Source organism: Gadus macrocephalus, chromosome 23, assembly GCF_031168955.1.
Source record: "Gadus macrocephalus chromosome 23, ASM3116895v1".
Lineage (NCBI taxonomy): Eukaryota > Metazoa > Chordata > Actinopteri > Gadiformes > Gadidae > Gadus > Gadus macrocephalus.
The window spans coordinates 4342690-4365916 of record NC_082404.1 but is presented as its reverse complement, the minus strand read 5'-3'; the positions used below and the strand labels follow the sequence as shown (position 1 = coordinate 4365916).

The 23227-nt window shown below is 46.7% G+C and overlaps 2 protein-coding genes across 2 annotated transcripts in view; one reads left to right on the top strand and one right to left on the bottom strand.

The window, feature by feature from the left end:
* The window catches only part of LOC132452244 (cytochrome c oxidase subunit 4 isoform 1, mitochondrial-like), a 213294-nt gene that overhangs the window by 88823 nt on the left and 101244 nt on the right, over positions 1-23227 (bottom strand). The gene's annotated exons all lie outside the window — the stretch shown is intronic.
* dnah5l (dynein, axonemal, heavy chain 5 like) overlaps positions 1-23227 on the top strand; it is a 72908-nt gene that overhangs the window by 48021 nt on the left and 1660 nt on the right. Inside the window, exons 59-97 of the mRNA XM_060044758.1 lie at positions 319-486; positions 1167-1373; positions 1650-1742; positions 2037-2273; positions 2842-2907; positions 3182-3322; positions 3422-3553; positions 3652-3762; positions 3932-4086; positions 4573-4694; positions 4946-5175; positions 5570-5728; positions 6379-6535; positions 6762-6907; positions 7204-7338; positions 7771-7872; positions 8212-8325; positions 10606-10773; positions 10972-11076; positions 11202-11315; positions 11598-11774; positions 12071-12265; positions 12451-12606; positions 12937-13119; positions 14107-14277; positions 15268-15519; positions 16199-16325; positions 16687-16808; positions 17035-17184; positions 17582-17746; positions 18002-18216; positions 18348-18403; positions 18654-18775; positions 19881-20031; positions 20535-20734; positions 21557-21745; positions 21874-22006; positions 22093-22301; positions 22589-22810. Of these exons, the coding sequence (XP_059900741.1) occupies positions 319-486; positions 1167-1373; positions 1650-1742; positions 2037-2273; positions 2842-2907; positions 3182-3322; positions 3422-3553; positions 3652-3762; positions 3932-4086; positions 4573-4694; positions 4946-5175; positions 5570-5728; positions 6379-6535; positions 6762-6907; positions 7204-7338; positions 7771-7872; positions 8212-8325; positions 10606-10773; positions 10972-11076; positions 11202-11315; positions 11598-11774; positions 12071-12265; positions 12451-12606; positions 12937-13119; positions 14107-14277; positions 15268-15519; positions 16199-16325; positions 16687-16808; positions 17035-17184; positions 17582-17746; positions 18002-18216; positions 18348-18403; positions 18654-18775; positions 19881-20031; positions 20535-20734; positions 21557-21745; positions 21874-22006; positions 22093-22301; positions 22589-22810 (6057 nt within the window). The remainder of the gene's footprint in view (positions 1-318; positions 487-1166; positions 1374-1649; positions 1743-2036; positions 2274-2841; positions 2908-3181; positions 3323-3421; positions 3554-3651; positions 3763-3931; positions 4087-4572; positions 4695-4945; positions 5176-5569; positions 5729-6378; positions 6536-6761; positions 6908-7203; positions 7339-7770; positions 7873-8211; positions 8326-10605; positions 10774-10971; positions 11077-11201; positions 11316-11597; positions 11775-12070; positions 12266-12450; positions 12607-12936; positions 13120-14106; positions 14278-15267; positions 15520-16198; positions 16326-16686; positions 16809-17034; positions 17185-17581; positions 17747-18001; positions 18217-18347; positions 18404-18653; positions 18776-19880; positions 20032-20534; positions 20735-21556; positions 21746-21873; positions 22007-22092; positions 22302-22588; positions 22811-23227) is intronic.

The following is a 23227-nucleotide window of genomic DNA, read 5'->3' as shown; positions in this document are numbered from 1 at the left end:
AATATCTCTCCACATATCGAGCAGTAGATTTGAGTGTACTGAGTGAGAAGGGGACGATTCATGGTTTCCTTCCTCACCTACCCTTTATTAAGGCATTGGCTTCATTTTTACAAGCCGTTACAACCCTCTTGGTGAATCCATTCCTGTGTTTTCGAATAACAAAGTCATCAAATGTATTTCTCCAGATACCATTTTGTAGTCAAAAGCCTAATCTCTTCCAATATTCACCTCAACATAATGGTTAGAGTTCCCTCAAGTCTTAAAACGAGGGATGCTTATACTGATGATGTTTCTTATCCGGTTCCTCCACATCTCCAGGTCCCGGAGTACCTGTACCCCGCAGACAGCGTGCCGGACTACGGCGGCATCCTGGTGCCCAACGTGGACAACGTGCGGACAGACTTCCTGATCCAGACCATCATGAAGCAGGGCAAGGCCGTCCTGCTCACCGGGGAACAGGGCACCGCCAAGACCGTCATGATCCGGGTCAGTCCGGGAGAGGGAGAGATGCCACGCATGGGGCGGCATGTGGCTCAGGAGGGAGAGCGGTTTGACTGGTAACCATTCAAGGAGGTGTCCCTGAGCAAGACACCTCACCTGAACTGCTCCTGACGAGCTGGCTATCGCCTTGCATGTTTGACACCGTTGTCGGTGTGTGAATGTGTGCATGAATGGGTGATTGTTGGGCCATATTGTCAAGCACTTTGAGTGGCCACTGGTTAGAGAAGCGCTGTATAAATGCAGTGTATTTATAATTTAATTTGTTTATTTACCATGTTTTGGTGCTTCATTGCCCTTATGTGCTGATGGCAAATGTGTTTCAGAGTGCTAGCCCAATGGTACACAACTGTAGAATCAATTGTTTTTTATTGTGTATCTACTTGTGTCTATGGATTTGTTTTATTGGAAATAATGTTTTATTTGTATGCAGGAAATAGTTGTATTAAATCCAATATTGAATAAATAACATTCAATGCTCAGAAATATACTTGGTATATCATATATATTATTGACCCTATACTATTCTAATTGGTTCATAGTATTTTATAGTTTACTACTTTTTCAATAAGTAGCCCGGTTGAAGACCCGGCTAGTTTTATTAAGTTTATTAACATAAGGATTATAGCAGCAGCTGCCAACTCTCTCCGACACGTCTCCCTCTCCAGGACTACACCAACAAGTTTGACCCTGAGCTGCAGATCAGCAAGGGGGTCAACTTCTCGTCTGCCACGCTGCCCAACATGTTCCAGAGGAACGTGGAGAGCTACATCGACAAGCGCATGGGCACCACCTACGGCCCTCCGGCCGGCAAGAAGATGACCGTCTTTGTAGACGACATCAACATGCCCATCATCAATGAATGGGGAGACCAGGTCTGGTTAGGCTGCGTGGTCACTCTGCGCCCATCATGTTTTATTATTGTGCTGTTTATCTCTCTGCTTATCCATTTCCAATAGAAGATACTTTTGGTCTCTGCAGTTCAATCTGAGGTCCTAACAGAGATTTACTTAAAGATGAACAATAAAGATACCTAAGTTCAGGAAAAGATCAAACAAGCATTTTCTTCTGTTTAGAAAATTCTAGTGTCATTTCTATTAGCGGTTTTCCACCAATCAGATTGTGATATCCCTGCTATCTGTATCCTTCAGATAACCAATGAGATTGTGCGGCAGCTGATGGAGCAGGGGGGTTTCTACAGTTTGGACCGACCGGGGGAGTTCACCACTGTAGTGGACATTAAGGTACTGGGAGTTGGCAAAAGGGAGTTGTGGTTTGTTTACTTAATAATTAAATGAATACATAAATAACCAAGGTAAAGCACTACATTGGTAAATAAAGAAATAGATCAATGAAGATCAAAACTTGTAACTGTTACATTTTGTGATACTAGGATTACTGATGCATGCTATAGAGTTAAAATAACTTTATCCCAACTGTATCTGCATATTAAATGTCCTGCTAGCAGACTGTTGTGTGTATGACATGAACACATGGCTACTCTTGAATGAACACATGAATCCCCTGGTGGTTTCCAGCTGATCGCTGCCATGATCCACCCGGGCGGCGGGAGGAACGACATCCCTCAGAGGCTGAAGCGGCAGTTCTCCATTTTCAACTGCACCTTGCCCTCCAACACCTCCATAGACAAAATCTTCTGCACCCTGGCCCAGGGCTACTTCTGCCCAGAGAGGGGCTTCCCCGAGGGCGTGTGTTCGCTGGCCGGCGCCTTGGTCCCCACCACCAGGAGGATGTGGCAGGCCATCAAGGCCAAGGTACTGACGTAGCGAGAGAGTCTTCTGTTGCGATATTAATTTGCTGTACATTGTCGTTGTTCTCTTTTGTGTGGTCGTCTGGACTTGGCTGGGCAGCAATTGATTTTCAAAATATGGTTGCAGCATTCTGCAGAGTGACGCTCGTGTTCTCGTCAGATTTTTCAACATTGTTATACTCTCTATTTTGGCTCAAGAAAGTTTTGATAGTTACACTTTCCTTGGGTGCCAGCAATGTTTTTTTTTGCAGATTTCTTAGTTTGTCATGAGATTAAATTCCCTCCCCCTAGGGCCTCAATCACGCTTGGAAAAGGTTTCCAGCGTGATTGAGGCCAGACCGCTCTGCAGAGAGCAACAGAATGTGCTCTCTGCAGAGCACAGGACTGGAATTGTCCTTGATCCGTTTTTTGGTTTCTGAATCACAGGGATAAAGGTCTCACAATTGTTTTCTCTGCTGTGCTCTTGCGTCTCACTGCATCCTCATCATGTGCTCTCCTCTCCTCACACCTCTCCGTGGCTCATCCTCCCCTCACATTCTCTCTCTCATCCTCTCCTCTCTTGTATACTCCAGATGCTGCCCTCACCTGCCAAGTTCCACTACATATTCAACCTGAGGGACTTGAGTCGCATATGGCAGGTTGGGACCACAGCACAAACAAAGAAACATACAATATTTGTCCTGTACGAACCATCATACAGAACGGTTTCAAGTTGTGCTTTACCTTGTCCCGGCTTGTCTCTCCTACATTTGTGAGCTGGTTATCCTACCATCATGTGACTGAACAAAAGGTGGTTCTCTGTGTTTGTTCTGGTTCTCCTCAGAGGGTTCTGAACAGAAGGCGGTTCTCTGTGTTGGGTTCGGTTTAGGGGGTTCTGAGGTGTTTTTCTGTGTTGGCTCTGGTTCTGTTCAGGGGATTCTGGCGGTAAAATCAGAAGTGTGTCAGAGCCCAGAGATTCTGGCCGCTCTATTCCACCACGAGTGCTCCCGGGTCATCTCCGACCGCTTCATCGACGCCAAAGACAGCGAAGTCTTCGAAGCCATCATGGAGAAGGTGAGTGGCTCCGTGTATCTATGAGTATGCCTGTTTGTATGTGTGTGTGTGTTTCTGTTTTTGTCTGAGTTTCGAGCTCTAACTCACCGATTTGTGCAGATCACAGTGGAGGATCATGGGATAGCAGTGACTGAGCATGTGCAGTGGAACAGCTACTTTGTGGACTTCCTGCAAGAGGCGCCGGAGGCGACGGGGGAGGAGGGCGAGGATGTAGAGCTGGACGCCCCCAAGGTCTGCTTGTTTGTTGTTTGTTAGTTTGTTTGATTATTTCATGGTATCGTCTGCCCTCCGACATTATGAATATATCGTATACTGTGTCGTCCCTACAGGTGTATGAGCCAATCGAATCACTGGATTCCCTGGAAGTGCGCCTGACCACCTTCCAGCAGCAGTACAACGAGGCTGTGAGGGGCGGAGCCATGGACCTGGTTTTCTTCAAGGTAAAACAAACCAGTCATTCAATCAATAAATCGCTTAATTGATCAGTCATCGTGGCAGCTCTAAAGCCTTAACCCCCTCATCACATTGAGTGCTAACTCAACCATGCATTGATCGATTGGTCTTGTCTTGATCGATCTGTGTCGTCTGTTTCTAAAAAACTGTTTGCAGGATGCAATCTCCCACCTGATCAAGATCTCACGGATCCTGCGGACCCCCCAGGGCAACGCACTGCTGGTGGGGGTGGGGGGCTCAGGGAAGCAGAGTCTGACCCGACTGGCCTCCTTCATCGCTGGCTACCAGACCTTCCAGATCACCCTCACCAGGTCTCAACAGATATACACAGACACTGATGGGACTCTCCACAGTTATATAGAATGAATACACATGGATTGAATGTATGAATCCTGCGCACTTATTGTACGTTGTGCCTCCCGCCACTTAATGTATGTATGTTGTACGTCATGGCCCTTAATGTACTCACTTATTGTATGTTGTTCGTCAGGGCACTTAATGTACACACTTATTGTATGTTGTACATCCTGGCACTTAATGTACGCACTTATTGTATGTCGTACCTAGTTATAGTAGCATCTAGCTATCTTTGTCGGAACGGGAATGGGTTAACCTGGCGATTGTTAGTGCTTTGCCCTTTGTTCTATGAACATCCTTACTGTTACGACAGCGATATATAGTTTCACCTTCTTCTGGCTAAGGTATATTTAGGGCTAAACGCCCTAAATATAAATGTACAGGTACATTTGTTTGCATGTGCAATATGTTGTTGATGTTGTGGTGGGTACGTCTTGCAGGACGTACAACTGCAGCAACCTCCTGGAGGACCTTAAGATTCTGTACCGCATCGCCGGACAGCAGGGGAAGGGCGTCACCTTCCTCTTTACAGACAACGACATCAAGGACGAGGCCTTTCTAGGTATCTGGTTGACTGACAGGAAGCTAGACCAACAAGCCTGACTCCCAGTGTTCCTGTCTCTATCTGTTTTCCTTGATCCTGTCTCCATCCTTTGTTGAAAAGTTTGTTGCATGGGATTTTCATTCCTGTTATCCTCCTCCTCCCCCTTCCCCACCTCTTATCCTCTCTTTTCGTCCACAACCTCCTCGTCCTCTCCTCTCCTCCACTCCTTCTCCTCCACTCCTCCTCCTCGTCCTTGTCCTCCTCCTCAGAGTACATGAACAACGTCCTGGCCAGTGGGGAGGTGTCCAACCTGTTTGCCCGGGACGAGTTGGATGAGATCACGCAGGACCTCATCGCCCCCATGAAGCGCCAACTCCCCCGCATCCCGCCCACCATGGAGAACCTCTACGACTTCTTCCTGTCCCGTGTCCGCAGCAACCTCCATGTCGTCCTCTGCTTCTCGCCGGTCGGGGAGAAGTTCCGCAGTCGTGCGTTGAAGGTGAGACGGAAACAGCAGCGTGGATGTGATTTGCACGTTGGTCTTCTAAAAAAAAGAAAGTGAGCAAAGTACAAAGGCATTTCATGTCATCTGTTTGTGCGTTACAGCAGCAAGGAATCTACAGTGGATCATACTGTTTACTTAATAATTACAGAATATTTAATGTCATTAATGAGCAGGTAGGGGACAGACCTCTGATGACAGGGCAGGGCATTTGGGTTCGAACCCGAAACCTTGGTAGTCTATTGTTAGGAGGCTTAACCCCTACCTGCTCTGCCATAACAGCTGCCCCTGAGTGTCCCTGAATCCATTGTATGTTGCTCTGGAGAAATGTGCCTCGCTAAATTACCATGATCCAGTCCTGAGGTGCTTGTTGATGCGTGTTTCTCCAAAGTTCCCAGCACTCATCTCCGGCTGCACAGTGGACTGGTTCCAGCGTTGGCCCCGGGACGCCCTGGTGGCCGTGGCGCATCACTTCCTGTCTCAGTTCAAGGACTTCCGCTGCTCAGAGGAAGTGAAGAGTAGCGTGGTGGCGACCATGGGGACCTTCCAGGTAGAAGCGTCTATGATCACATGCGAAACTCTGGTTCCTTTTACTGATGTTTACTGCAGTATTCCATGTCTCAAAGAACAGAACATTCAGTTCCCTACTTTGTTATACATGGCTAACATTAACCTAAACAACGTGCCATGGAAAACAGAAGTTAGAACAAACATAGCTTATCGCTTTAATACAAATGAAAGAAACCATAATACTGACCACTTTGTCTGCTTGTCTACCAATGAGGGGGGGGGGGGGGTTAACCCCCCCCCCCCCCCATCGTCAATAATTAAAATACTGTCTTCCACTATTTTCACACGTATTGCAACAAAAGCCACTAAGCATGAAAAGAAGCAAGGCCACAAGACCGCCTTACAAGACCATACAGCCACAACTGGAAACCAAACCACTGTAGAAAACAATGATTGCAACATTATATATAAGTGGTTATGACTGCATTTACAGTCTGAATGAAAGTATATGTGGGGTTATGTTTCGCTTAATTCATGAAAGTTATTCTAAACCATTGATGATTCTTTTTGACTGGAGGATTGAGACAGATTGAAGTGCATACGTGTGTTACGTTTATATGCATGTATGTATGCCTTTTTTTCATACAAATGTGTTATAATAAGTGAGTCCTTGAACACCCCGGCACTCAGGACCTGGTGGCAGAGAAGTGTACAGAGTACTTTGAACGGTTCCGCCGGCAGACCTACGTCACACCAAAGTCCTACCTATCCTTCATCGATGGCTACAAAATCATCTACTCTGAGAAGATCTCCTACGTGGGCATGCTGGCAGAGCGCATGAAGACAGGTTTGTGGCATTTATGATTCATATATTTTTTCGATTAGGTACAGTTGGAAACAACACCATCTAAGAATAAATTATCAAACTAATCAGGACAACTCATCAATCAATCAATCCATTATCCTTCACAAACCTATCAATGACTTATCCTATAATATAAACATAGATTTTTCTGATGTATACAAATATGAAACCCTTGATATGACACAGAGCCCATGTGTTCCTGATGCAGGCTTATCAAAGCTGATGGAGGCAGAGGTGTCGGTGAGCCAGCTGTCCAAGGATCTGGTGGTGAAGGAGCGTGAGCTGGCGGTCGCCTCGCAGAAGGCTGACGGGGTCCTGCAGGAGGTCACCGTCAAAGCCCAGGCTGCTGAAAAGGTCCGATGGATATTCTTACAGGAGAGGAAACATAGATGCTCTGTGTAGGTCTAGAACACCTACTGACATCAACATCCTCCCGTCTATTTCTCTCTCTTCGTTCTCCTTTCCCATTCCTTTTTCCGCTTCTCTATCCTCTCCTCATCTATATTCCTCCTATTTGTCCCCTCCTCTCCTCTCCTCTTCCTCTCTCTCCCTCCTCACCTCCTCCTCTCTTCCCACCTCCTCTCCTCTCCTCTCCTCTCCTCTCCTCTCCTCTCCTCTCCTCCCCTCTGCTCCACCTCCCCGTCCTCCAGGTGAAGCAGCAGGTGCAGAAGGTGAAGGACAAGGCCCAGGCCATTGTGGAGGAGATAGGGGCTGATAAGAGCGTGGCGGAAACCAAACTGGAAGCCGCCAAGCCAGCCCTGGCCGCTGCTGAGGCTGCACTGCAGGTAGAGAGATGGAGTGATCTCCCTCTGTCTGTCTGTCTGTCTGTCTGTCTGTCTGTCTGTCTGTCTGTCTGTCTGTCTGTCTGTCTGTCTCTCTCTGAACCATGTAAAAGAAAATGGATGAATGGTTATCTCTCTTTGAGGTCCTCGAAAATATCACTAATTCAAAGAGATTTTTGGCATGGGAAACATATACTTGGGTGCTCATTTCATTTAGATGGGAAGTTAAGAATTACAATTACAAATACAAAATAAGAGTAGTATTCAATACATTTCTAAAAAGATTATGCTAATTATGATAACATCTCTCTCTTGCTCTCTCTCTACATCTGGGTGCATGTCTCTCTCTCTCTCTCTCTCTCTCTCTCTCTCTCTCTCTCTCTCTCTCTCTCTCTCTCTCTCTCTCTCTCTCTCTCTCTCTCTCTCTCTCTCCAGACTATCAAGCCAACTGACATAGCGACAGTGAGGAAGCTGGGGAAGCCTCCTCATCTCATCATGAGGATCATGGACTCTGTGCTGCTGCTGTTCCAGAGAAAGGTCCGACACACACGCAAACGCACAAACACACTAACTTATTTGTTACATATTTATAAATTTGCTCTGTACTAAATGTAAATTAGTTGAATGGGGGCATTTTGTATTGCTATTCCATTCTAGTCCCGGGTACAGTTGAAGGAAAGGGCATTCATTTTAAAACCAGACAAGGCTACATAGCATTAAGCAAAAGCCCCGTCTGAGGTGAATCCAACTGAGGGCTGGATCTAGACCCATGTTTGTACATTCCCCTCTCTCCACCTACTCCTATGATTATTATGCATGGATTGATGTGTGTGTGTGTGCGTGTGCTTGTGTGTGTTTGTGTGTGTGTCTTGACAGGTGGACACTGTGAAGGCTGACCCAGAGCGGGCGTGTCCCAGGCCCTCCTGGCCAGAGGCCATGAAGCTGATGCAGAACTCTGGCTTCCTCGGCATGCTGCTTAACTTCAGCAAGGTCTCTCTCTCTCACTCGTTCACTCCCTCTCTCTCTCTCTCTCCGACTCCACTCACTTGCTCACTCACTCACAATCTCTATATAGACATATATATAATCATGTCTATATACATTTTCACATTGTCATATACATATACACTTTTAAGGGTGAGGGCACGGCCAAACTATTTCTGTTGGTTTCTGCTTCGGGCAGCTCCCCGCTGACGTCAGACAACGCAACGCAAATACACACCAGGAATTAAATGAGATTAACGCTACTGTGGAATAGACCAATGCAGAAACGGACACACACACACACACACACACACACACACACAACCAGCAGCATACTTGTAAAGCCGCGGATTAGTCCTTCTATCAGCCAGGGTCTATATTGAGAATAACGCCAGGGAAAACCCCTGTCTAAGACGGTCCAAATATTTGCCTTGTTGTCTGCTTGCATGTCTGTCTTTCTATCTGCCTGCCTCTCTGGCACATATATCTGGTTCTACCCTGTTGCTCCGTGTACCTGTCTGTCTGTCTGGCTTTCATCTTCTCTTTGACTCTTTGCATCGGTCTCTGACTGTAAAAGTCATACTGCAGCCTATACCGTAAGTCGAAAACTCTTGAAATGTTCAGGTATGGTTACCAATAACCCGCACTACCCACAAATTTCTGGTACTGCCCCCAAAGGTGGCACTATTGTAAAAAATCATGAATTAGGCTTATTTCTCCTCACCAGATTGACCTGGACTCAAGCTTCTTTCAGAATATTAATCTCTAGAATCAGACGCATTTATAAAACCCTGCTAAACATGATAAAAAGATTCACAGGCTACAAAAATAATCAAAATTTCACCAATTCGCCACATAAAATCTTTAGACCAAGCCTCACAAAAATCATCGAACAGAATTTGTTTTACTTTGTTCCATTTGAGAAATATTGGCCAATAAAGTTGGAGCAGTTAGCCCATTTTTCTTATATGACCATTTTGTTATTGTATAAAAAAACATGCAACTATTATCAGGTGGATACCAATACCCCCCACTATAAACCCAAATTTTGGTACTGCATCCAAAGATGGCGCTATTTAAAAAAATTATGAACTAGCCTTATCTCTCCTTACTAGATTGACCTGGACTCAAAATTCTTTCATCATATTAATCTCTCAAATCAGATGCATCTTTTTTACCCTGGTCTTCTGCTCTAAAAATGTTAACTTTTCCCACAATTTCATGGAAAAGCCAAACGTCCACAGTCTCAACCCATTTTACCTATATGAAAATGTTGCTATCGTATAACTACCATAAGGCTATCATTAGGTGGATACCTAATGAGGATGAATTTTAGGATGAATTTTCAGATCTGTACTCTTTTAAGAAAGCCCTTAATTGTCTTGTGAAAGGTGTGCTTGGAGTTTTCTTGATGTTGTGTGCTTATCAATTGACATTTTCACCATATGAATAAGGCTTCATGCAGTTCAGCAATGTCAGTGGCTTAACGGGATAATGCTGTGTACTGGTGATCCTTAGGTTGAGAGTTCCTGATTAGAGCATTATGAACAAGCTGAACATGACATTCTGTCATTGCCACTCATTTAAGAAACACAACATTGAACAGCACCTGAAATTCATCAGGCAACATTCCGGCTCATTAGTTTCCAAGAATCGGTCTGCCAAGACACAGCATGGCATTAAGAGAACTTCTTCGTTAACCATTTTTCCTTCATAATTAACTCTGTCATATTTATATTTCTTCTGTTAGTGTTCTTGACTACAGAGGTTTAATTTCCCCAGAATTTCAAAGATTTTTCAGGTATATGCTTTTAAGAAAGCCCTTAATTCACTTGAGAAATGTGTGCTTGGAGGTTTCTGGATGTTGTATGCTTATCAATAGACATTTTGACCATGTGAATGAGGGTGCAGTCCAGGTTTATCAGTGCCTCAATGGGATAATGCCTTGTACAGGGGATCCTTAGGTTGAGAGTTTGAATCCTGATTATAGCATGCTGAACATGACATTCGGCCATTGCTTTGCAGCTCACAGCGAGGCACAGTATTGCATTAAGTGGAACATCTTCATCAACATCTTTCCTTCATAATTATTTGTCATATTTATATATCTTCCATTAGTGTGTTCTTGACTTTTAATTTTGCTTGGACCCCGTTATTCACCGCTTGCGGTTCTATTTACTTTTATAATTTATAACTGAGGAACTAATTTAGTTACTTTTTGAGAGAAGTAACTAGTAACTGTAACTAATTACTTTTTAAAAGTAACTTGCCCAACACTGGTTGCAGGACAGTATAACTGAGGAGATGGTGGAGCTACTGGCCCCCTACCTGGACATGGAGGACTATAACCTGGAGTCGGCCAAGAGGATCTGTGGCAACGTGGCCGGCCTTTGCGCCTGGACCGAGGCCATGGTCGACTTCTTCTCCATCAACAAAGAAGTGCTACCCCTGAAGGTACACACACTGACACACATTCGCACAAATGCACACACACGCACACAAGCCCCGCATTGTATCCTTTATCCGGGTCTGTCTGTCTACCCTTAACTCTCTTGTGTGTTTCCCTGTGTGTCTTTTTGTTCTTCCATCTATCTGCGTATTGTCTGTCCGTCTGCCTCTCTGCTTGCTGCCTGTGTTTCTGCTGGTGTCCAGGCTAACTTGGCTCTGCAGGAGGCCCGTCTGGTGGTGGCCCAGCTAGAGTTATCTAACGCTCAGGCACAACTAGACGCTAAGCAGCAAGAGCTGGACGCTGTGCAGGTACTGACACACACGACTGGCGCACACCACACACGCACTCAAACAAAGATGTCTTGATGTGTTTCTGCAATCCGAGTGAACACAATATGTCAGTACATGTTTTACATTCAACTGTCCTCTTGTAGGCGCTGTATGACTCCGCCATGCAGGAGAAGCAGGAGCTGCAGGATGGCGCCGAGGCCTGCAGGACCAAGATGACCACCGCCACGGCTTTGATCGATGGACTGGGGGGAGAGAAGGTGCAGCACTGACTCCTCTCCCCCGGCCTCTGCCCATGTACTGTCTGAGGCCTGTAATGCCAGGGGATTCAATTCATCCTGGGAAAAAGTGTGAAGTACATCTTAAATGATGTCCAAGAACAGCTGAAATGTAGTTGGACAGGGGCAATCCCTCCAAAACGAATCCATCCATCCATCTATTCACTGATGCATCCATCCACAAATTAATTCATCCACACAGCCATCCATTTATCCGTGTGTGTTTGTGTGTTGTGTGTGTGTCTGTGTCTGTGTGCGGGTCAGGTGCGCTGGACAGAGAGCAGCCTGATGTTCCAGAGCCAGATTGAGCGTCTGGTGGGAGATGTGCTGCTAGCTACTGGCTTCCTCTCCTACGCCGGCCCCTTCAACCAGGAGTTCAGGAACCTAATGCTCTCCCTGTGGAAGGCGGAGATGAGCCAGCAGCACATTCCCTTCAGCCACGTGAGAGTTTAAACTTTGGCCAGTAACAACTGACTGACCAGCTCATCCAACTCCCTGTCTAACTTACTACAGCCACGTAAGGCTCACAGTGGCTACAAACTAGTTAGCGGATCAGCTAACTAGCCAGCTGACTAATAACTGACCCTCACCCTTTTTTTTATTAATATAGCAGAGACCTTGAGCCCACTAATTACACCAAAATAAACTTAGAGTTAAAATTAAATTAATTTCTCACTAGTGGATTAGCTAACTAACTAACTGATGAACCTCCATATGGTCAACACTGTTCCCAACAGGACGTGAATGTGATCAGCATGCTGGTGGACAGCACCACGGTGGGGGAGTGGAGCCTGCAGGGCCTGCCCAACGACGACCTGTCCATCCAGAACGGCATCGTGGTGACCAAGGCCGCACGCTACCCCCTGCTCATCGACCCCCAGGGCCAGGGCAAGATCTGGGTCAAGAACCGGGAGGCGGATAACAGCCTGCAGGTGAGGGAGGGAGAGGGTATTCCTTTGTACCATTCTTTGGTATTCATTGCTATTCCTTTGTACCAATGAATATTGCTATTACTAATGACTTGCAATTTGATTACTTTTGCTGTTCTTACATGAATTCAAAGTTACCATTGACTGTTCTCCCTCCTTCTCCCCTCATAACCCTTCCTCGCCCTCAGGTGACCTCTCTCAACCACAAGTACTTCCGCACCCACCTGGAGGACAGTCTGTCCCTCGGCAGGCCCCTGCTCCTGGAGGACGTTGGGGAGGAGCTGGACCCCGTCCTGGACAACATCCTGGACAAGAACTACATCAAGTCTGGATCAACCTATAAGGTAGAGCCCAGATGTACAGCTGGAGCCATGGCAAGGCTAAAAAACGCTACACAACGCTAGCTATAGCGTCCTGTAGCTATCTAACTATATATTTTTATTATTATTTGTTTATTTAGTGATTGGTTGCTGCATTGTGTTTATACCATTCGATTTGCTTCATGTTTCTGGCTTGGGCTGAGCAACTGAATAAAATCATTTCTTCTCGGATCCCCCCCCCTTCTCCCTCTCTGTGTCTGCCTCCTCCTCCTGGTCCGTCCTCCTCCTCTTCCTCTCCCTTTCTGTGTCTGCCTCTTCTTCCTGGTCCCTCCTCTTCCTCGTTCTCCCCTAAAGGTGAAGGTGGGGGACAAGGAGGTGGACGTGTTGCAGGGCTTCTCTCTCTACATCACCACCAAGCTGGCCAACCCGGCCTACAGCCCCGAGGTCAGCGCCAAGACAGCCGTGGTGGACTTCACCGTCACGCAGACGGGCCTGGAGGACCAGCTGCTGGGCCGCGTCATCCTTATAGAGAAACAGGTGAGAGAGGGAGTCTGGTACTCTGAGACCCACTGAGTTAGTTAAAGAGGTGAGAGAGGGATTCTGGTACTTTGAGACCCACTGAGTTAGTTAAACAGGTGAGTGAGGCAGTCTGGTGCTCTGGGACCCACTGAGTTAGTTAAACAGGTGAGTGAGGCAGTCTGGTGCTCTGAGACCCACTGAGTTAGTTAAAGAGGTAAGAGAGGGATTCTGGTACTCTGAGACCCACTGAGTTAGTTAAACAGGTGAGTGAGGCAGTCTGGTGCTCTGGGACCCACTGAGTTAGTTAAACAGGTGAGAGAGGGATTCTGGTACTCTGAGACCCACTGAGTTAGTTAAACAGGTGAGTGAGGCAGTCTGGTGCTCTGGGACCCACTGAGTTAGTTAAACAGGTGAGAGAGGGATTCTGGTGCTCTGGGACCCACTGAGTTAGTTAAACAGGTGAGAGAGGGATTCTGGTGCTCTGGGACCCACTGAGTTAGTTAAACAGGTGAGTGAGGCAGTCTGGTACTCTGAGACCCACTGAGTTAGTTAAACAGGTGAGTGAGGGAGTCTGGTACTCTGAGACCCACTGAGTTAGTTAGTGAGTTAGAAGGGAGATTGTATGCGAGTGGGTTTGGTAGCTAGGAGTGAATTTGTGAGTAAGTTGGAAAGTGAGTGAGTTCTTCAGTGATAGTGTGAGTTAATCATTTAGTGAGTGATCTAGTTTGGGTAGTAAACATGTTTGTTAGTTTGTTCGTTTGGTTGGTTAGTCAGTTGATGATTTGATTATCGAGTAATTGAATTATTTTGTTGGTTATTTAGTGTGTTGGGTTTCCTTAATTGGTTAGTTAGCTAGCTCTTTAGTTAACTACTGAGGAGCTTATGAAGGGCCTTAGCTAGATAAGATGCATGAATAGTCTCCCTTCTCATTTTCCTCCATTTCCATTCCCTCCCTGCCTCCCCTCCCTGCCTCCCCCTCCCCCTCCCCCCACTCCCCTCCACCAGGAGCTAGAGTCTGAGCGGGTGAAGCTCCTGGAGGAGGTCACGTCCAACCGGAGGAGGATGCAGGAGCTGGAGGACCGGCTGTTGTACCGGCTGACCAGCACAGAGGGCTCCCTGGTGGAGGACCAGTCCCTCATCGAGGTCCTCAGGGTCACCCAGACCACCGCCCAGGAGGTACACCACCACCACCACCAACACCTCCACGCCAACACCGCCACCACCACTAACACCACCACCGCCACCACCACTAACACCAACACCACCACTAACACCACCACCACCAACACCACCACTAACACCACCTCCACCACCAACACCACCACCAACACCACCACTAACACCACCACCACCAACACCACCACTAACACCACCTCCACCACCACCACCACCACCAACACCACTAACACCACCACCACCACCACTAACACCACCACTAACACCACCAACACCACCAACACCACTAACACTACCTCCACCACCATCACCACCACCACCTCCACCACCATCACCACCACCACCTCCACCACCACCTCCACCAACACCACCACTAACACCACCTCCACCACCACCACCACCACTAACACCACCACCAACACCACCACCAACACCACTAACACCACCTCCACCACCAGTCCTCATGTTTAGGTCTGGCATCTCCAGGGTATTGAACTCTGTATTCACTCACCGACCGTCACATTTGACATAAGCCTCTTCAAAAATAGGTCATATTCCTTGCAAGTGGTGAACTAGATTACTAAATGTGTCAGGTTTAGGGGTGCTCCTTTTTGTAGGCAGAACATTAAACACCCACCATCAGGGTTAGGGGTTATATGTTTAGTAATGCAAGTCTTCATGGCTTCATTCACCAAGCCCACATGGGCACTCGGGAAGGAAGTGTATATTTTATTCATGTTTTACACATGAATAAATGCAGCAATTCAGTGATTGCACAAAGAAGCTCGGTTGCTGGACAGAACCCTCAGACACCAAAACTCTAAATTTTGATTTCAATCTCTACTTTCTCTCCCAGATAGTGCTATAGCAACCCCACAACCCCTATCACGAAACATTCCTTTTATTTCTAGTCCTCCTCCCTCTCCTCCCCTCCTTCGCTCCTCTCCTCTCATCCTCTGCCCCTCTCCTCTCCAAACCTTTCGTTCCTAGGTGAGTGAGAAGCTGACCATCGCTGCAGACACTGAAGTGAAGATCAATCAGGCCAGGGAGGAGTACCGCCCGGTGGCCACCAGAGGCAGCATCCTCTACTTCCTGATTGTTGAGATGTCTCTGGTGAACCTCATGTACCAGACCTCTCTCAGACAGTTCCTTGGAATATTCGACTCGTCCATGGAGAACTCGACCAAGTCACAGCTCACAGCCAAACGCATCAACAACATTATTCACTTCCTGACCTATCAGGTTAACATTTTTTATCATTTTTGACCAATGATAATCCATATAACTGAATTTTTTAAATAGGGTTATAGAGTTTTTCTTGTTTATATTGAAGTGAAAGCTTCCTGTAAATACTTTGTTTCCGGATTACAGAATGATAATGTTTATTCTGTTTACTTCTGTGTACGTAATACGTTTTATTACGATGTAAACAACATACAAATACATCATAGTATTCAGAATCATAAAAGAAAATGTAAACAGAATCTCATAGTTAAATGCGACAATTTAAAGATGGGGTTGGCAATTTGGAGAAAGAAGCTAAGCTACATTTCTAAGGTATCACATCGCAAAGCCACTCCCGAAACACATGACCTGCTTGCTAGCTACAGCAATGGTCTGCCCTAGCTTTGTTGAAGACTCCATTCATGTGCAATGAGTGCACTTGCAAAGTTGGCCCAGGCAGCTACTTAGGTACAGACTAGTCAGCCATCCTATCGTTTTATTCTGGCTGAATAAAATGATTGAATATGCATTTGATGTCGGGATGTCAAGAGGATCTCAAAAAATAGAATAAAAAATGATTCTCAAATAAATGTCCTGCCCAACCTTTAATGGACTTACTATACATAATGAATTGACTAATCTATGAGCCCATTCCCTCACCTCACTGAAGCATCCTCTCCCGTCTCGCTCCCTCCAGGTGTACTGCTACACTTCCAGGGGGTTGTATGAAAGTGACAAGCTCCTTTTCACCCTGCTGCTGGCGCTGAAGACCGACCTGCAGGCCCACAAAATCTCCCACAGCGAGTTCCACTCCTTCATCAAAGGTCAGAGTACCACCCCCCCCCCCCTTACCCTGTCATTACATTACACATTCTCCAACTGAGGCTAGACAGCTTATTGGCCAAAGAGCGACCAAGTCAGAATAAGGGGAACTAAGGGGTTGTGTAAAGTAATGAGAATAAATACTTTATTAGAAAGAATGTTTTGGTGCTATGAGCAGGACTTTGCAATTGTAAGGGTGACCCCCAGCTGAAGGATTCCTGGTTCGAACCCCATCCCACACTGATTCTGAATTTGACTTGATAATAAATAGAATGTTGTTTTGCTAACAAACTGAATTTGTGGAATAATGGTAGTCTGTAGTATACCATGTGTGATGCTAACAGTGAGGTATTCACTGAGCAGGTGGGGCCTCCCTGGACCTGAACTCGGTGGAACCTAAACCCCGGCGTTGGATCCTGGATATGACCTGGCTCAACCTGGTCCAGCTGTCCAGCCTGCACCCCTTCACACAACTCCTCGTACAGGTGCCTGCTCTTAGCATACAGCTATAGCATCTAGCAATATAGGCTAGTGAGCTGCATCACATGAAGCTGTAGCATCTCGTTACTAGGCTTGTGATGTACTATAGCATTGATCATATAGATGCCTGTGTGATCCCGATCTTGGGTCAAAGTGTGTGTTTTATGTATTTGTAATAAACTGTGTATGTGTGTGTGTGTGTGTGTTTACTTTGTGTCTCTGGGGTTTCAGGTGAACCTTAATGAGCGTGCTTGGAGGAACTGGTTTGACCAATCGGCACCAGAGGACGCCACGTTGCCTGATGGCTACCAGGACCTGCTCGACACCTTCAGGAAACTCCTTCTGATCCGCAGCTGGTGTCCGGACAGAACCATATCTCAGGTGGGGGCCCGGTACAATCCAGTCCAGACAGAACCATAGCACAGGTGGGGATCCGGTACAATCCAGTCCAGACAGAAACATAGCGCAGGTGGGGATCCGGTACAATCCAGTCCAGACAGAACCATAGCTCAGGTGGGATAAGTTTCCAAAATATGAATTTGGGGGCGACAGTAGCTCAGGAGGTAGAGCAGGTTGTAAGTCGACTTGGATAAAAGCATCTGCATAATCCCCTTAATGTAAATTTTGGCCACTCCAAATAAATCTCAAATGAGACATTTTATAAGCACCGGTAAAAGTGGTCTGAAAGATTGTATATCTCTGTGCATCATTTGCAAAGGGGATCTCTATTGGAAGATGAAGGGTACATTCTGAATGTGTGCATGTGTTGCTACATCAGGCCCGTCGCTACATCGCAGACTCCCTTGGGCCGAAGTACTCAGAGGGTCTGGTGCTGAACCTGGACTCCATGTGGGCCGAGAGCGACAGCAAAACCCCCATGGTCTGTCTGCTCTCCAGCGGCTCTGACCCCACAGAGAACATCGAGAGGCTGGCCAGGAATAAGGTGGGGTGGAGGCGCCGAGGTGGATGGATTGGTGAATGACTGAAAGTAGCGGGCAAAGCGGTGGGATGGTCAAGAACAAAGAATTGGATTATGTTTTAGACAATCGTAGTCACACTTCTTGCTAAACAGTTTTTGAAAAAAAACATATGTTATGTTGAATGGTTATTTATTTAAATTTTTACGTTATTTGTTGTAATAATTCCTAATTTATTAAAAAATATATACATTTTATTGTCAAATTCTTCCAAACTCAAGGGGGCGCCATGCAGGCCCATCTCCATGGGCCAGGGCCAGGAGATCCACGCTCGCCGCCTATTGGCTAGCAGCATGACAGACGGCGGCTGGCTCCTCCTCCAGAACTGCCACCTCGGTCTCGACTTCCTGGAAGAACTCTTGGACAGCGTCACCATGCCAACAGAGAGCGTGCACGAGGGCTTCCGCGTGTGGCTAACGACCGACGTGCACCCCAAGTAATATCACTGCTTCCACCATTACTATGACTGGTTATCCATTTCATGATCCCTCGTACACAAGGGGCCGTTTATGCAACACAATCAACATGGAGGACCATATTAACCACACCGGTTTTGTTGCATTGTAGGTTTCCCATCGCATTCCTCCAGTCGGCAATTAAGTTCACCAACGAACCTCCGCTTGGTAAAATATTCAATCATTCACTCATTCATCACTCATTCTTCACTAGCTTCATTCTATTCATGTGTTTTCAATGATATTCTGTAACTTCACAATGTATTATGGGACTTTTGTGGTTTTTTTCACACGTTGTATAATGTGTGTGTGTGTGTGTGTGTCTGTGTGTGTGTGTGTGTGTGTGTGTGTGTGTGTGTGTGTGTGTGTGTGTGTGTGTGTGTGTGTGTGTGTGTGTGTGTGTGTGTTGCGTGGTCAGGAATGAAGGCTGGACTGAAGAGGACCTATGGGGGCGTGACCCAGGAGCAGCTGGAGGTCTCCAACCTCCCTCAGTGGAAACCTCTGCTGTACGCTGTGGCCTTCCTGCACACCGTCGTCCAGGTACCTGTCTGTCTCTCTGTCTGACTGCTGTCTGTCTATACAGCTATCTGCTGTACGCTGTGGCCTTCCTGCACACCACCGTCCAAGTACCTGTCTATCTCTCTGACAATCTTTCTGTCTGCCTGTCTATACAGCTAGCTGCTGTACTCTTTAGTCTTCCTGCACACCACCGTCCAGGTACCTGTCTGTATCTCTGTCTGTCTGTCCGTCTCTCTGTCTGCCCGTCCCTCTGTCTGTCTGTCTGTCTGTCTGCCGGTCCATACAGCTATCTACTATCTGCGGGCACTGCTGCTAGAGATGGGTTGAATGCGGAACTCATACCCAAAGGGGCACGTTTATTGATATAGCACCCTAATAATACCAGGCCATTCAAACTACGAGAAGAAATCACTTGTGAAAACATTAAAAGGACAATCCTTAAAAGATTAAAGAAGATGAAAACAGGACAAATATAATATGCAAGATGATAGGAGAATAAACGTAGTGCAGGAATATCATATTTCATTCATAGCTGCAGCAGAATTAAATGATGCAAAATAATTGTAATAAATGTTGAGGCATACCTCTCATGTTATTGAAGTTAGTTCCAGATCTGTGGTGCATACAAACTAAGAGCTGCTTCTTCATGCTAAGTTAGAAATGTGAGAGTGGGGCCAGTCCATGATGACTTGAGGGCTCTAGTGGGCTCACACAAGCACACCCAAGATGCAGAAACATTGTTCTGCACAGGGCTTGTACATCGTGACGTTAGATGGCATCGACCACCTCCATTTGACCTCCAAGTATAGTTGCATAGAAATTGTATTGGTAGTAGTGCTTTGGTCATTAGTAGTTAATTGTGTTTTTAATGCACATTATGAGAAGATATTGTTATGTTTGAAATCGCCACAGCGTTTTTTAATGAGCTTAGCTTACGGTATATTTACTTATGCATGCATATAGCATATTGCGTAATGCATATTTACTTATGCTGTACTACAATTCTCTCGTCTATCTCATCACAAAATGGCGGCGTATCGCAACAAGTAAAATCCCATGATGCATTTGGATTAAAGCCCTATTGTATCTGTGTGTAACTATCTCTCTCCCCCCGCGCGCGTTGTAGGAGCGTCGTAAGTTTGGTCCTCTCGGTTGGAACATCCCCTACGAGTTCAACCAGGCAGACTTCTACTCCAGCATGCAGTTTGTCCAGAACCACCTGGATGACCTGGACCCAAAGAGAGGCGTCAACTGGTCCTGCATACGCTACATGTTGGGTGAGGCTCCATCCACCCAGTGGAGTTTGACCTAACCTAGTGTAGCCATTGGCTCTCAAACGTTCTCAAAGGTTTTCCTGCTGTGACTCAGTCATGCAGATACCATTAGCCAGGGCGCGGATATTTAGTACAGAGAAATAAGCAATATATTCTCTTGTACAATCAATACGGTAATCCTTATCATCAGGGACTGAACTTAAGGATACATTAAATAACCATTAAGTAACATTAGTGAATGCAGTAATAATCATTATCTGAAATTAAATCAACAGTTGACCTTAATTTGCTGTTAAAAACACAGAGCAAACACAAGCTGCTTCAATTGGGGCTCAACACCATTAAATAGTAAGCCATTCAAAACATGAATTAACGTTGAAACATTGGTTACTTCACTGGCTTCTTCCAAAAGATAAAGGTTGGTAGTGCTAGTGCGATACCCTCACTAACCACCAGTGGAGAATCCCGGATCCCTAAACTAACCCTGAATCTGACGGGTCTTCCAGGGGAGGTCCTGTACGGCGGCCGGGTGACGGACGACCTGGACAAACACCTGCTCAACACCTTCACCCGCGTGTGGTTCAGTGAGACCACCTTCTCCGACAAGTTCTGCTTCTACAAGGGCTACAGCATCCCTGGCTTGGCCAAGACGGTGCAGGACTTCCAGGCGCACATAGAGTCCATGCCCGTAGCGGACACGCCCGAGGTCAGCGTCTATCCCCCCTCTGGCACCGGCTGATTTCCAGTGGTGTACAGCCACAGACTGGGTGGAGTCATCGGCATCACTGTTGTATAAGTTACCAAAGAGGGGCCTAAAGTCCACATCTTTACTGACAGTCCTAACAGTGTTACCCATACATAGACCAATGTGAGGCGCAGCGCCACAGAATGAGCACAGAGTGCCACAAATTGATTCTGTTTTTTGGTTGTTTTTTTTGGCGATTTTGAAATATAAATATTGTTCCGTTCATTCATCTCTGCATAGCACTCTTTCTCCCTGTCATTCTCGTTCACACACGCACACAGAGACAAGCGCACCTACATGCCAATGGTGCACGGGTACACTAACACTTATTGGATCAAACCGCGTATCACTGATACATGCACACACTGACAGCGGATTCGCCCGGGCCTCCTCTCGACGCGCCTACGCCCCTACGCCTACGCCCCCCCCCCGTCAGGACTCCACGTCTTACCCCCTCCCCACCCGTCAAGAGTCCATGTCTAATCTCCCCCCCCCCCACTCACACACACACACACACATTGCTACCTGTTCTGTGGGAAACACTGTCTAATATTTGATTGTCAGAAGAGAGGGGATTCAATAAGGTCTATCCATCTGAAGAAAGTTTAAATTGGTTGATGTTAATTTGTATATTATAATAAGCAGTGTATTGTGGGCTATGGCAGTTTATTTTGAGACAGAGTTTATCTTGAGACTCTTTGAAATACAGAGGAACAACGCAACCTACTTGGGGGTGTAAAAATGTCATTCTGAAAACCTCTTCTCCCATCTGTCATTTGCCAGGTGTTTGGGCTTCATTCCAATGCCGACATCACCTACCAGACAAATCTGGCCAATCAGACACTCATCACCATCATCAACATCCAACCAAAGGACAGTGGGGGTGGGTCCGGAGAAACCAGGGAGGCAACAGCTCAGAGGCTAGCCAGTGAGATGCTGGGGAAGCTACCACCTGATTATGTGCCACATGAGGTGAGCAATTAAGTTGCCTTAAACGTTTTACAGCCTTTAATCTGGTTAAAACTCTAACCGTGTACCTAATGGTCGTATTAATAGCATATCAACACTGAATAAATCCGAGTCCGATGTTGGGTCGATAGGTCAAAGCCCAGCTCAAGAAGATGGGTTTGCTCCAGCCAATGAACATCTTCCTCAAGCAGGAGGTTGGTCGCATGCAGCGAATCATAAGCATTGTGCGGAGCACGCTCATTGACCTCCAGCTGGCCATAGACGGTGAGCTTACTCCCTCTAGATCGCTCCAGCTCCATGCGTTCTTTGTTTTCCCTCACTCTTTAACCTGGTACACCTCTCACTGCCAGGCACCATCATCATGTCTGAGGCCCTGCGGGACGCCCTGGACTGCATGTACGACGCCCGCATCCCGGCCCTGTGGCTGAAGCTCAGCTGGGACTCAGCCACACTGGGCTTCTGGTTCACCGAGCTGCTGGACCGCAACCAGCAGTTCAGTGGCTGGATGAGCAACGGACGGCCCCTACAGTTCTGGCTGACGGGCTTCTTTAACCCTCAGGTGGGTGGGCTCGAGGTGGCCTCATCCAGCTGCGCTGTCTCAAGAGCCACGGCTTGAAATGGGACTGTTAAGGGTTCACAACTGTGGTCTAGGGATGCAACGATATGTCTCCAGGATCTCAAATGTTTTATCAAATCACAGGGGTCAACCTTAACTAAAAATGCATCCTTTTTGTGTGTGTGTGTGTGTGTGTGTGTGTGTGTGTGTGTGTGTGTGTGTGTGTGTGTGTGTGTGTGTGTGTGTGTGTGTGTGTGTGTGTGTGTGTGTGTGTGTGTGTGCGTCTCCAGGGTTTTTTGACAGCCATGCGTCAGGAGACGACTCGGGCCAACCTCTCCAAGGGCTGGGCCTTGGATACGGTGGCCCTCGGCAACGATGTCACCCGGATGATGAGGGAGGACGTGTCGTCCCCACCCCCGGAGGATGTGGGCGGAGTCTACATCTACGGCCTCTTCCTGGACGGAGCCGGCTGGGACAAACGCAACATCCGGCTCACAGAGTCACCGCAAAAGGTTTGTGTGTTTCTACGTGTGTGTGGTGAACTGGATATTGAGCCTCGAACCGGGAACCTTTAGACTCCTGTCCCCTATCCTACTAGTTCCTTCCTCACATACATGGAGAGGCACATATACACTAGCGTTCAAAAGATTGGAGTCGCCCAGACAATTTTCTGTTTTCCGTGAAAACACTTCACCCAACACTTTATTCAACAGTTTTCAGCAGGGCTAACATAATTGCAAAAGGGTTTCCTTATCATCAATTAGCCTTTTAGCACGATTAGCTAAACAATGTACCATCTGAATACAGGAGTGATGGTTGCTCGAAATGGGCCTCTGTACACCTATGTAGAAATTCCATAAATAATCTGTTCTTTCCAGCTAGAATACTCATTTACCCGATGATCAATGTCCGCATTAATTCATTTAATG